At 35.0% G+C, this 13,331-nt stretch overlaps 1 protein-coding gene across 15 annotated transcripts in view; it reads left to right on the plus strand.

The window, feature by feature from the left end:
• KCNC2 (potassium voltage-gated channel subfamily C member 2) overlaps positions 1-11,964 on the plus strand; it is a 196,373-nt gene extending 184,409 nt beyond the window's left edge. For 3 of the 15 annotated variants that reach the window (XM_053895696.1, XM_053895694.1, XM_053895695.1), the window contains exons 3-5: positions 508-1,435; positions 3,510-3,674; positions 8,859-9,747. In XM_053895696.1, the coding sequence (XP_053751671.1) occupies positions 508-1,435; positions 3,510-3,674; positions 8,859-8,995 (1,230 nt within the window). In that variant the 3' untranslated portion in view covers positions 8,996-9,747. Of the gene's footprint in view, positions 1-507; positions 1,436-1,841; positions 1,946-3,509; positions 3,675-8,858 lie in introns of all 15 variants that reach the window. The other 12 variants (XM_019455126.2, XM_019455125.2, XM_019455128.2 and 9 more) reach the window with 12 other exon arrangements.
• Positions 11,965-13,331: the final 1,367 nt, after the last annotated feature.

The raw sequence follows: 13,331 nt of genomic DNA on the forward strand, positions 1-13,331 counted from the left end.
TAGCTAAAAACCTACAGTTAAATTTGGGTAGCTTCCAAATTTCCATCAGTATGAACTGTACCTTATATTTATAGATGTAAAACTTGATCTAATACATGAAGGTTTCTAGGATCAGAACCAATATCTGGAGCCACTGTCTACATTTTTTTCTTTAGTCTGTTGCCCTTTAACGTTGTTTTGGATTGATTTTTATGCTTTCTTAACAGGTATATTTTCTTTTACAAAAGAGTCAAGAAATTATTTTCCAACATAAGCAAAAGTTTTTGCCTATATAACAGAAAACAGAACTTGAAACAAATTACATGTGCAACTCTAATTAATGATACCTACACATCTCTTCTTTCACTTAAATAACATCCCAAGCAAAACCTCCAAAATCTCCAAATATGCTTTTGCTCTTTTTCATCTGTGGGGATCGATGCTCTTAGATTTGGATCAAAGTATATTATAGTTCAGATCACTCTTTGTTTCTTTTTTTATTTCTTTCCCTCCCCCCGCCCCCTACAGTTTATTGCTTTTGCTTCTTTATTCTTCATCCTGGTTTCGATCACAACCTTTTGCCTGGAGACACATGAAGCTTTCAATATTGTTAAAAACAAGACAGAACCAGTCATCAATGGCACAAGCGTTGTTCTGCAATATGAAATCGAAACGGATCCTGCCTTGACGTATGTAGAAGGAGTGTGTGTGGTGTGGTTTACTTTTGAATTTTTAGTCCGTATCATTTTTTCCCCTAATAAACTTGAATTCATCAAAAATCTCTTGAATATCATTGACTTTGTGGCCATCCTACCCTTCTACTTAGAGGTGGGACTCAGTGGGCTGTCATCCAAAGCTGCTAAAGATGTACTTGGCTTCCTCAGGGTGGTAAGATTTGTGAGGATCCTGAGAATCTTCAAGCTCACCCGCCATTTTGTAGGTCTGAGGGTGCTTGGACACACTCTTCGAGCTAGCACTAATGAATTTTTGCTGCTGATAATCTTCCTGGCTCTAGGAGTTTTGATATTTGCTACTATGATCTACTATGCCGAGAGAGTAGGAGCTCAACCTAACGACCCTTCAGCTAGTGAGCACACGCAGTTTAAAAACATTCCAATTGGCTTCTGGTGGGCTGTAGTGACCATGACTACCTTGGGCTATGGGGATATGTACCCCCAAACATGGTCAGGGATGCTGGTGGGAGCCCTGTGTGCTCTGGCTGGAGTGCTGACAATAGCCATGCCAGTGCCTGTCATTGTCAACAACTTTGGGATGTACTACTCCTTGGCAATGGCGAAGCAGAAACTTCCAAGGAAAAGAAAGAAGCACATCCCTCCTGCCCCTCAGGCAAGCTCACCTACTTTTTGCAAGACAGAATTAAATATGGCCTGTAATAGCACACAGGGTGACACGTGTCTGGGCAAAGACAATCGGCTTCTGGAACATAACAGATCAGGTAAGGCACGATTTCAAATGCATGCCATTAAATACTTTATAGACCAGTATGTCCCTTAGATAGAAGGCAACCATTTTCATTCTCTGTAAACTTTCATGAGTTTTCAGTTCTACCCCTTCGCAAAACATGTGTTTGTATCAGGCTTGTAGATAGCTAGACTGTAGCCTGTAGCTTTTCTCAGTAGATTCCAAGTAGAAGCCTGCGTAGCTGGTCTATAGAGTTTTCCTGCTTTAGTGGGAATGCCCTCTGCTGATGGTGCCAATATTTTCTTTTGCCTGTTTGTTGCTCTTGTGCCAATGTTTCTTTGTTCCCCTGCACGATGTGATGGTATGATATTGGCCATTTTCCATCTTCCATTCTCAAAATGTTGCTTTCCATATCATTTGGCTTGGCGTGTTTGTCTCAGTTTTATCTCTGCCACATGGGGCCATGCATCTCAACCTAATTCACAAGAAGCAGTTACTTAAAAAGAATGGATGCTTATATTTGAAAAGCCTGAACACCAAAAAGGTGATATGGAAGATAGCCCTTTTGATAATATAAGTTGTTGCTAGTAATATTCTGGAGTGTTGATTAAATTTTCATGATTGTTAACTTAGGTAGGATCTTCAGTATAATCCCTTTAGATTGGGTAAAATGCTATGTAATATAATAGACTTACCATTATTCTGGAGATAGATGATCTGCTTTGTCTAATCAATGGCAAAGTTGAATTTCCCTGTGGATTTCCTTTTTTCTACGGTATGCATTGGGCGCTCTGTTCCCTCCCAAAATGAATTTTGGGTGATATATTGCTGAATCCCTTCTCCTCTCCATTGCCATAAATAATCTAGAGGACATCAACTGATAATTGATGTTCATTTTGCCAAAGTTATAGGCAGTAGTGTCCTCTCTAGTTTATTGTGTATGGGTACAGATGAAATATTTTGTAGATTAAACAATTTAATTAGCTTTGAGCCCACTATGAAAATTTAAGATATGTGCATTCCCTGTAACTTAGATATATTTAATATTTTTCTTGTAAAAAAAGATTTACGATAATCCTATGTGAATACTTTTGCATAATTCAGAAATGACACCAATTACACAGAGCAAGCAAGCAAACAAACAAAAAAGGCAAGTAACATTTCCATAGGTCCCTTCATTAGTTTCCAGAAGTTTTTGCGAAGTAAGTGGGGAAAAAATGTGGCTGGAACTAAAATGCTTTCTTAAATATATTATTCATAAAGATCTTTTTGTTCATTTAGTACATTGTTCTGCAGATTCTGTCAATATATCTAAAAACTATTAGGCCAAGAATGTCTTTATGAATAGTGGAGTTTAGTTGATGTTGGTCTCATCAGACTGTTCTCAGTATACCTGTGCAGATTCCTTATGAAGGGCATGGAAAAAGAGGACAAACTCTCAACCTGGGTAAATATTGTTATAACAAGCTAGCATCTAGGCCAATAGGATGTAAATGTCTTTGGCAAGCATATAGAAGTAAACAGTTGTTTCAAGGGCATTTGGAGAAATTAATCTTATTCCTTTGTTATGCTCAAAAAATATTTTTCATTTCAAAAAGGAGAACCTGGACATAAAGTGAGATTTTGGATTTATTTTATTAATATTTTGGGGGAAATTACTTTCAGCAAATATTAAAAGCCTGTGTCTTAAAGAACTCCAAAGACAAATATGTACCTCGGAGTTTTTCCTTAAGTAGGCTCCACTTTTAAAGATTCCTATTCACAGTAACTAGAAAGCATGTCAGAAATCTTAAGATATTGTGTGTGCTAGTTCATTATCACACTTGTTTTGAATTCATATTAGTTCTGTGAAAGTCAGTTTCCTACTAAATGGGATCCAAAATGGAATGGAAATTTCCCAAAGAACATTTCTCTCCTTTTCAATACATTTCCATTTTGCTCCATGTAGATTTTTGTAATGAGTGATGAAAATCCTTTTTCTTATCATGATGTGATTACTGTGTTTTGTATATGGAGTGACTGTACTATGGACATTCAGTGTAAACTCTTTGTACTGTCTCATTTCCTCATCCATCACTGTCTGTCAATGGGCATGGTGCTGTGACCAGTGTTATCAGGTGACGACAGTACAGGAAGTGAGCCGCCATTATCACCCCCAGAAAGGCTCCCCATCAGACGCTCTAGTACCAGAGACAAAAACAGAAGAGGGGAAACATGTTTCCTACTGACAACAGGTGATTACACGTGTGCTTCTGATGGAGGGATCAGGAAAGGTAGGCATGCATTTAATCAGATCCTAACAGGTGACTTAGAAATTAAGTGCTACTAATATATGGAGTGATATAAATGCTCTTTCGTCATTTTCTAGGAAAAACTGCACACAGTGTTGTTTCACATTTCTCATCATCTCTTTTCTCATTATAAACATTTAAAGTACATATCATAACAGTACACTTGACTGTCATATCTGAAAGGTATTTCATCTTTCTTTCTTTTTCTTTCTTTTCTTTTCTTTTCTTTCTTTCTTTCTTTCTTTCTTTCTTTCTTTCTTTCTTTCTTTCTTCATTTCTGTCTTTTCTTTCTTTCTTCATTCATTCATTTCTGTCTTCATTCATTCATTCATTCATTCATTCTTGGTTTTGCTTTCCATTTGTCTATGGGAAGAATTGTAATGGGGTATTTAAAAATTAAGTCGCTCATCTAATTATCTTAATATAATATACTCGGCAGTCTTTAAAAGTTGTCTTTTAAACTACAAGTAATAAAACTCGGTAATTGGCTCTATGCATATATTTGATAAGTAATTGATAGAACAATAAGGCTTTTTTCAAAGAAAAGCTTTAAACATTCTCTAATTAAACCTCTTATCCAGTATTTGGGCAGTCTTTGCCATGATTTATCTGAATGTCACAAGGTTAAAAAGATACAACATCCCTGGCCATATAAAACAGTATATCCAATCACTTGAAAGGCTACTTGTGTACTTATATAATGTGATACAGAATTTCTCTTCAAGGCAATACTAATAATTTTAAGTTTATTACTATTTTCAACCCACATTGAACTGTGACTTGCACACAGAAGATACTCAATAACACTTGTTGAATGAGTATATTTTGTTGGTTAGGCATCTTGGTCAAGGAATATAACAGTATTGAAGCACCATTCCACCATGTGCTTCCAATTTTCTAGATTATGCCACTGTCTCTGACCATTCCCTAGGTGCTGTTTTTTGTTTTTGTTTTGAGTAAACTTTATGGATCTCGGGACAATTGGGCCCTTTTACCCGCTCCTTAAGAAATAATTTTGTGACATTACCTACCCTGGTCCAAGGGCTGATATGCTCTTTGATTACTCCTACTTTGATAATTCTGATTGCTTTATTGCCATGGTTCTCTTTCTCTGTTTATTGACAGAATAGAGAAAGAACTATAATTATTTCTTATGCAATGTACTGAATTTGAATGAAAACCAATCCAAAACGTTCATATTAGTGCAACTGTGTTTTAAAAATACTTCACTTTTTGCTATTCATTGCAGTTTCTCCCAATTGAATACTTTAACATTTTAAGCCTTCAATATTTATTTTGTGATGTCTTCTTTGAAATGTCTCATTACCCATATTGTACTTCTCTTTCATTGCTTCTGAACACTTTTTATTGTCCTGTCTGTCTCCATGCCTTTGATCTCAAAAGAGAAGTCAGACTCTTCTTTTATTTCTTTAGTATGTAATATTTCAAATACTTCTTCATTTCAGCTACTTCCATTCCTCTGCATCTATTCTTTATACGAAAATATATTTCAATTATTTGAATATGTTTATTTGATTGTTTGCTAATTTACATTTAAATATTAAGTGCTAGAACAATTTTTTAAATATTTTATGATAGTTAATATCCTATCATTGTACTTAAGCAAAATATGTATACATACATTAACTAATGATAATAACGTATAACTAATAATTTATTGTATAGAACATTATATTTTAAGTACATTACATATCTTAACCCACTATATATGTGTATATATATATATGTGTATATATGTATATATATGTATATATATATTTATATGTAATGTGTGGCTATATTTTTATACATTCTTGAACATCACATAATGAAGTATCACATCCAATGCTTATACTAAGGTTACATGATTAAGAACTTAGCTAAATTTTTTTCCTTCCACTGTCAGACAATATTTGAATTTTAAACTATCAAAGGAGATCACATATGAAAAAATACTTTGCAAATTATAAAACATTATGCAAATATAGAATTTTTCTATAAAATGGCAAAGTTTCATAAGCAAAGCAATTAATAAGATATTTAGTTTGTATGGAAAAATTATACATAAAATTCTATGTCACAAAGACAAAGTTCTCTTTATCAGTGAGCACATCTTTGAAAATTCATCTATGGGCTTTTATTCTTTGTCATTTCTCATCATAATCGACTTCTTTTTTCATTCTTGCTTAGTTTTTTTTACACTACTGTGTTTTTCCTCCCAGTCCTTGTAACATTTTGGCTAACTTCACTTATTTTTTTTAGTGTGTTGTCTTGTCATGTTTATCAGGAATCTATTAACTTCTTCTCTTGTTTCCTTTTATGTAGATTATAGATTTCTGCTATTACTCTTATTCAGGCATTTATTTCCTAAATGATCCCTTTTTTATCTTTCAAGTTGGTCTTTCAACTGATTTGATTTTAGTGTGCTGAAAATTCTCCCCTGTACAGATGAAAAGAAATTACCAGATTCCCACTGAATTCTTTTTCTACCAACAAGTATGAATATAGTTGGACATACATTAAGAAAATTTATGGATTCCCTGTAAGAATGAACTCCCAATAGTTAGAACCTGTGTTTTTATTTATTCAGTAGTTTTTAGGAAATCATATTACATACACAAAAACATAACCATTGATAGTACATTGCTAGGCAGTTTCAATATTTCCCCATATAAGCACATGCTTTTGACAACCATATAATTGGGGTGCCTGGGTGGCTCAGTCGGTTAAGCGTCCGACTTCGGCTCAGGTCATGATCTTGCAGTCCCTGAGTTTGAGCCCCGCGTCAGGCTCTGTGCTGACAGCTCAGAGCCTGGAGCCTGTTTCAGATTCTGTGTCTCCCTCTCTCTCTGACCCTCCCCTGTTCATGCTCTGTCTCTCTCTGTCTCAAAAGTAAATAAATGTTAAAAAAATTAAAAAACTAAAAAAAAAGGACCATATAATATAATAGGCACACCTTGTATTTAGATGCCAATTCCAAGTAGGTTCAATATTGTTTATTCTCATGAATTATATTTTTAACCATTCCACTCAATAAAAAGTTTGCTTAAGCAAAACCTTATCAAATTTTGTATCAGAAATGAACCTGCAGAATAAAATATATATATATTCAATGAATAACGTATAATTTTACTAAATACTTGTTATTAAATTAGAAGGAAGTCTTTTCAAATTAACACTGAAATTATAGTTATTAAAGTAAAAGGACTTATAAACAGAATAGATAATATTTATGTTAAAAACTGTAATTCAGAATAATAATTGAACATTAAGAATGGGAACCAAGATTTACATATAACTAGGGTGATTAGCATAAAACGATCAAGTAAATTTTTACCTTTTTGGAGGTCCTGTAGGGAGATTACATGGTCAACTAGGATAAATTATTCTTCATATAATTCCCAAAGTTATACTTCCAATGTCTTTACAGAAGAGCAGTAATGACTAGCTCTTCAGGAGCGTGGAGGTCCCTGTGTAAGGATAAATTATCTGCAATTCTTTTTTAATTATTTAAGACATCCTCTTATTAAGTATTCCATCATCCTCTGGAATAGAATGAAATACATGTTGCCTACCATGTTTTATATCTCTAAATGCTAACAAAGCTTATTGGCATATAATCCTCTCATTAGCAGAAAGGATGTCCTAGAGAATTTTACAATAGGTTATGGATGGCATAAATTTCCATCTACAAAATCTCAAGGAAGACCGCTGAAAGTTTCTGTGTGTGTGTATGGGGAAGGACGTTTCTGTCCAGTCCAGCTTCTCCCACAGTAAAGCAGTTATTACAGTCTGTGTCCATTCTTGTACTGGCTGCTTGAAAATCAAATAATCACTAACTCACTGAAAATGTTTCTTCTTTTCTAGTGCAAGGAGGAGAGATAGTATTAGCTTCTTCCCCAGAAGTTCCATGAAAATTAAAAAAAGTACCTGAGAGGAACACAGGGAAACACAAAAGGCCCATTTTCTTTCTCATATACTAATCATGCACACCAAGGGCTAATCAGAGCCCAAGGAATATGTCCTGAGGCTACGGAATCCATGAAGTTTAGTGAAGTTGTATCCACTTGCTCAGCTTTGGCTGAGGGAATTTCATTTTCCTGTTCGACAACACTTTTTTTCAGTGGACTTGTCAGAACATTTATTTCCTGACTAGTTTTTCTTATGACTGACTCCCACATTTGGTTCTTGACTACTTTTTCAATCAATAGTTGTCCTGCTTTTAAGACAGTTCACTTCTAACTTTACATGGTGCTAACCACCCCACTGAACTGCCTCTACTCTTTTTCTAATAAATAATGCTACAATATATGAATCTTCCCAAAGGTGACTTTGATGGGAATGTTGCTTGAGTGACTAAGGAAAACCACTGGGTTAAAGCTTGTGAGGAGGATCTTTTATTCCGTAAGTCCATGATAATCACGTACAGTTGATTAGAACGCAAGATAATAGAAAAAGTGAATTATGATCAAATGGTTCTCAGTTCTTGGCAGTGGAGAGCTAACTGAAAACATCACATCATAAAGTTCAGACTGTAATTCACTGAAATTATGACTCAATTTATATTTCATTTCCTTCCTTTTTTCTTTACATTTTTTTATCCAAAGATTTAGAAATGGGCATTCTACATCACCTAGATAATGGCATCAAACGCCAGTATTTAAGAATCAACCTTTTAACACTATAAAGCTGAAAAATTGAATATGCTGGAAAAAGAGTTGTCCACTTAAAGTTGATCATGCTTATTAGCTTAGTAAACAATACAAAATGAAAAGAAAAAATAGCCCATTTGGTTTTTTTTTTAGAAACAGATTCTGAAATTTAAAAATATTAGCCAAGTTTATATCTTACTTAAGTTGCTTTGCCTAACTCTTAAAAGATCTGTAGTATTTTATATACCAAAATTACATCAATACAAATTACAGTGGGAAAGAATGAATTTTGAAGTATTACAACTATAAGTTTTGATTTAATTTCTTGGGAATGACAGCTATAGTGAGCTTTATTTTTTTAAGTTATAAATGGTCTCAATATTGAATTCTTTGTAAAAAAATTTTTTTTTCCTTGAACTCAAAATAGCACTTTTGATTATCCTGCATGGTATTATTTGTCTGTGTCTATTTTCTGGTTGAATTCAACTGATGTCTGTGCATTTTTTCATAAAAGGATATGAAAAATCCCGAAGCTTAAACAACATAGCGGGCTTGGCAGGCAATGCTCTGAGGCTGTCTCCAGTAACATCACCCTACAACTCTCCTTGTCCTCTGAGGCGCCCTCGATCTCCCATCCCATCTATTTTGTAAACCAAACTGCATCAGTCGGCTAAATTGTATGAATTCGAGTACTGTTTACCCCAAAATGGAAATAAGTAAATGTAGAGTTACTCCAGGCTCCATTAAATACAGTTTCAATCCTGCATGATACTACTTTTTGAAGTCAGAAATGCCACTTGGGTAGCTAACAAATCTTCTCCTGGCTTTAAAGATTATCTAAAGTAGTGCTACTTCTCCATATTAATTACCCTGCTCTCCTTTCGCAATAAAATGACAGGTAGTGTCAGATATTGGCCAGTATGCTAATACGTAAACATATCTTCAGGGAGATATAATTAAAACAGTGTGCTTCCAAACACCGGTCACTTCATTGGACCTTCATTTCTCGTGACTCTAAACCATTTTGAAGATGTTTGGGATCCTATCTTGATTGCACACAACATGACTTTGGTCAGCTCATTTGCATGGACCATCTTGTCTCTATCACCTGAAAGCAATGTCGCAGAGTTCGGGGACCGTGGATGGCTCAGGATATGTGTACCTGCTGATATGAAAGCACTGGTTGACTGTTCTGCATGTTGAATTGTGGGGCAGGGAGGGCGAGTTTCACTTGACATTTTTTTTCCTTATTCTTTGAAAGAAATATTTGTTTTAAACAGTTTAATTTCTTGGTTGATTTACTTTTCTTCAAAAATGCTGTATTGGAGTTCTGAATGTCTCTGGTTGTTTGCACACAGATAACTGCAAAGAGGTTGTCATTACTGGTTACACGCGAGCTGAGGCCAGAGCTCTTACTTAATGACTTGGGGAAGGCACAAAACATGAGAGAAAGGTAACTGCCAGCCAGGCTTGCATTGTTTAGCCAGGAATTGCTGCTTGGTATAGAGTCATATATATTTTTTTCCAATCCCAGGATTTGTCATCATTTTCAGAGGCAAAGTGCCAAATATCACCCAAAGCTCTCGTGTCTTTTTTTATCCCCTTCCTTTATTTTTATTTATTGATTTTTGTGCAAACATCAAAGATGATTGTTTTCACTGGAGGCTTTCTTGACCAGCCTTAAATTTCTGACTCACGGGATTAATCAGATTTTCAGGCAGTGTTGAATCAGGTGCTTTGTCCTGTATGGCGTTTTGTCTGTCTGTCTTAGCTCCCTGTCTTCAATGTATATGCCATCTGTCTTCATGAAGCACAGAAATGCCTTGATAAGATGTTCATGATTTTAGTACCGGGTCCTCTCCCCTGCCCCCTGCCGTCTCTGCTATTTGGAACAGCCTCTCTGCTTTGTGTGTAAATGGATGATGCCCTGTAGACTACCTACGTTAATCAGTACTGTGAACCTTTTTGATAAGCAGGATTTAAGCAGCAGTATCACCATTACATTTGGTTGCTGGCTGCAGTGTCAGTGTCTACTACCTAGCAACCAGCATTCATCACTACACTCCAGCAAAACCCCTAGGGAGTTTTATTCAGCCCAAGTGGAAGAAATTCTGTTTACAGCGTCCCGATGAATGCAATAGCAATAGTGTGTCTGGTGTATTGGGCATGTGAGGGAGGAAAAATGCCATACTATAAATTGAGGGATAAACATTATTATTTCTAAGGCATTCAGGATCCTTGAGACTGTTGATTAATCCTTAATTCTCATATTTATTTTTTGTGAGGAAGACAAATGTCATTTTTATTATTGATCACATAACGTCTATTATTCTCTAAGTCCTAAAGCATGAACTGCATGTCTGAGATTTTGTACGGCAATGTATTTACCCAGACGTACACATCTGATATTTAGAGATTCTGTGATCCTTTTAATAACACCACCCTTAGAAAGTTATAATTCCATATAGCTTTATGGTAAAGGAATTAATATACTGTCTGGTGCTGCTGTTATTGACTGCAGTGTTGTACAGAATTTATCATGGATTTTTGACTGCTGAAAAAGGGACAATGGAATTTAGCCATGCCAAGGACTGTACTGGAAACAGACTTCTGCTGCTGAATGTGCCCTGATGTGACCAGGTCGCACTCGGAAGAAGTCCCTGCGTCTTCATGAGGCATCTAAAGCTTAGAAAAGAACTGTGGCTGGAACTCATTTGGTGCTCCCCATATGAGTGGTCTGCTTGTGGACCTGCCGGGATCCATGAGACAATTGTAAATACCAACACGTGTGCATGGGTCAACAGCTTCAGCCATCTCACACCCAAGGAAGCCAAATTCATGATCACTATCTCTGAAGCTTCAAGTAAGGCCCATACCTCTGTGAATTGCCCCTCTTGGGCCTGCAGTAGATTGTGCTGTGAATCATACAAGGCAGTGATATTGGCGTAGTATAGATGTGTCTTAATTTCCCTTATTTCTTCTTTGTTGTTTGAATCCATGAACATCGATGGTATCATTTTTTTATAAACCATTTATGTTATCTGCTTGTCTTTTTGTGAAATTTTCAGTGCCTATTTATCAAAACTAACCTGTGTTTAGTCACATATTTGTTTAGTTGTGGAGAATCATTATGACTTTTAAAAAAAACTCACCAATGTTATTCATGGTTTAAGTGTTTTGTCATTGTTACCTCAATTATAAATATTACAGAAAATAAAATTCTGGCAACGAGAGTATTTTTTTATTAAATGATCAAGGAGTAATGTCAGTATATAGTAGAGTATTAATCAAATTATATCCTAAAATGTATATTTTGCATAAAAGAGATATTCTTCAATCAATTACTTTTTGTGAGTTTTGTGGCAACCGAAGCTTGTACTTGTTTAAAATTGTTGTAGTTGAAACTGTGTAAGAATTCTTCATCTTGCTTAATCAATATTTCCAGAATCGATTAGTTCCCCTGGGATTCTGAATATAACATATAACCTTATTATGAACCCCTGTATTGTGGACCTTTTGTGAACATTTCAAGGTGCATGCACAACCTTGGTGATAACTGATGGATATGTAACTAACTGAAATGAAGAATAAAAGGCAAATAAGCTGGGGATAAACTTGAATCCTATCTGATTAAATTATTCATATTCTTTTCTTGGCTCCTCTCTTTGTTTTGGAATTTTCAACAGGCTTTACTATTTTTATGCTTCATGGTACCACAGCAGACGCTCACACATAATACAAGGAATTTGGGATGCAGGGATTTATGAACATACAGAGCTCTCACTTTCATTCAAGTCTCGGGCATGTAGCCTGTGTTTTCCTCTTCTAAATGCTTTGCCTGCCTAAGTTTCTTATAATTCTGAGATGGAATTATTATTAATTGTGATACTACCCAATATTTATATGGCATTTTATGACTAGTACTGAATTTTCATTTATATGTTCTGACTTAATCATCACAGCGATTCTGGAGGTAAATATATTTTGTTTTCATTTTGATGATGGTAAAGTTAAGGATCAGAGAGGCAGAACAGTTTACTTTTATTTTTGCTGCAGATGATCTTCTCTGCCATAGTTTCTCATGGTTTTAATATTTACTGAGCCTCTTGTAAATGCCTTATCTTCTAATATTTACTGAACCTCTTGTGAATGCCTCCTCCATCTAAAGATGGCTTCTGTCTCACTTATGGGTAATGGACTTCTGTTTTGACAGCACACCACACATAGCTAACATTCCAGTATATGGTGAGGTTCTGTGTAAGTTTACCCTATAAAAGCTATGAAGCTGTCGGGATTAAGGGAAGGGTAAAATGAAAAAGAGAAACGAGGTTGGCAAATCCAACACTCTCCTATTATGCGTCAATAGAATCTTTGCCATGTCTAAAAATGCTCCGAGTTGATTAAGAGTCTATTAAGAAACTGAGTTCGTAAAAGGAATATGTCTAGATGTAATTACTGATAAAACGTTTTTAACTGTGGTGTCAGAATGTAGGATTTACTGTAAAGAGGAAAAATGCACAAGAAGAGGGAAAGAATGTGTTTTAATAGATGATAATTACCATCAAATTTTTATTAAAAAATCAAGATTAAATAGTCATGAATGAAAAGTGAAGATATTCATTTTACTTTGAAATAAATCACAAAACAGACTAATGGAATAGCAATAGTGAACTTTCTTGGAAAGAGACAATGAATATGTTAAAAGGCTATATTACAAAGCAGGGACTCTGGAGGATTTATACCATGCTTGAAGACATTTAGAGCTAAATGAATCTATTAAAATATTGAAATCCCTAGCAGTTTATGATGATTAAAATATTCAGCTTAAAATTTTTTCTTACTGACAAAAATTGTCTCTCTTCCAATTTCCCCTGCCAAAATTCAGTTAATTGTTTAAATTCTTGAATATTATTAAATTATAGATATATATTAATTTCTCTAACATGGATTCAGTATCATTCATATTGATACTAAATTTAATAATTTC

The sequence above is a fragment of the Panthera pardus genome, unplaced genomic scaffold, assembly GCF_024362965.1.
Source record: "Panthera pardus isolate Hobbes unplaced genomic scaffold, ASM2436296v1 HiC_scaffold_6, whole genome shotgun sequence".
In the NCBI taxonomy this organism is placed as follows: domain Eukaryota; kingdom Metazoa; phylum Chordata; class Mammalia; order Carnivora; family Felidae; genus Panthera; species Panthera pardus.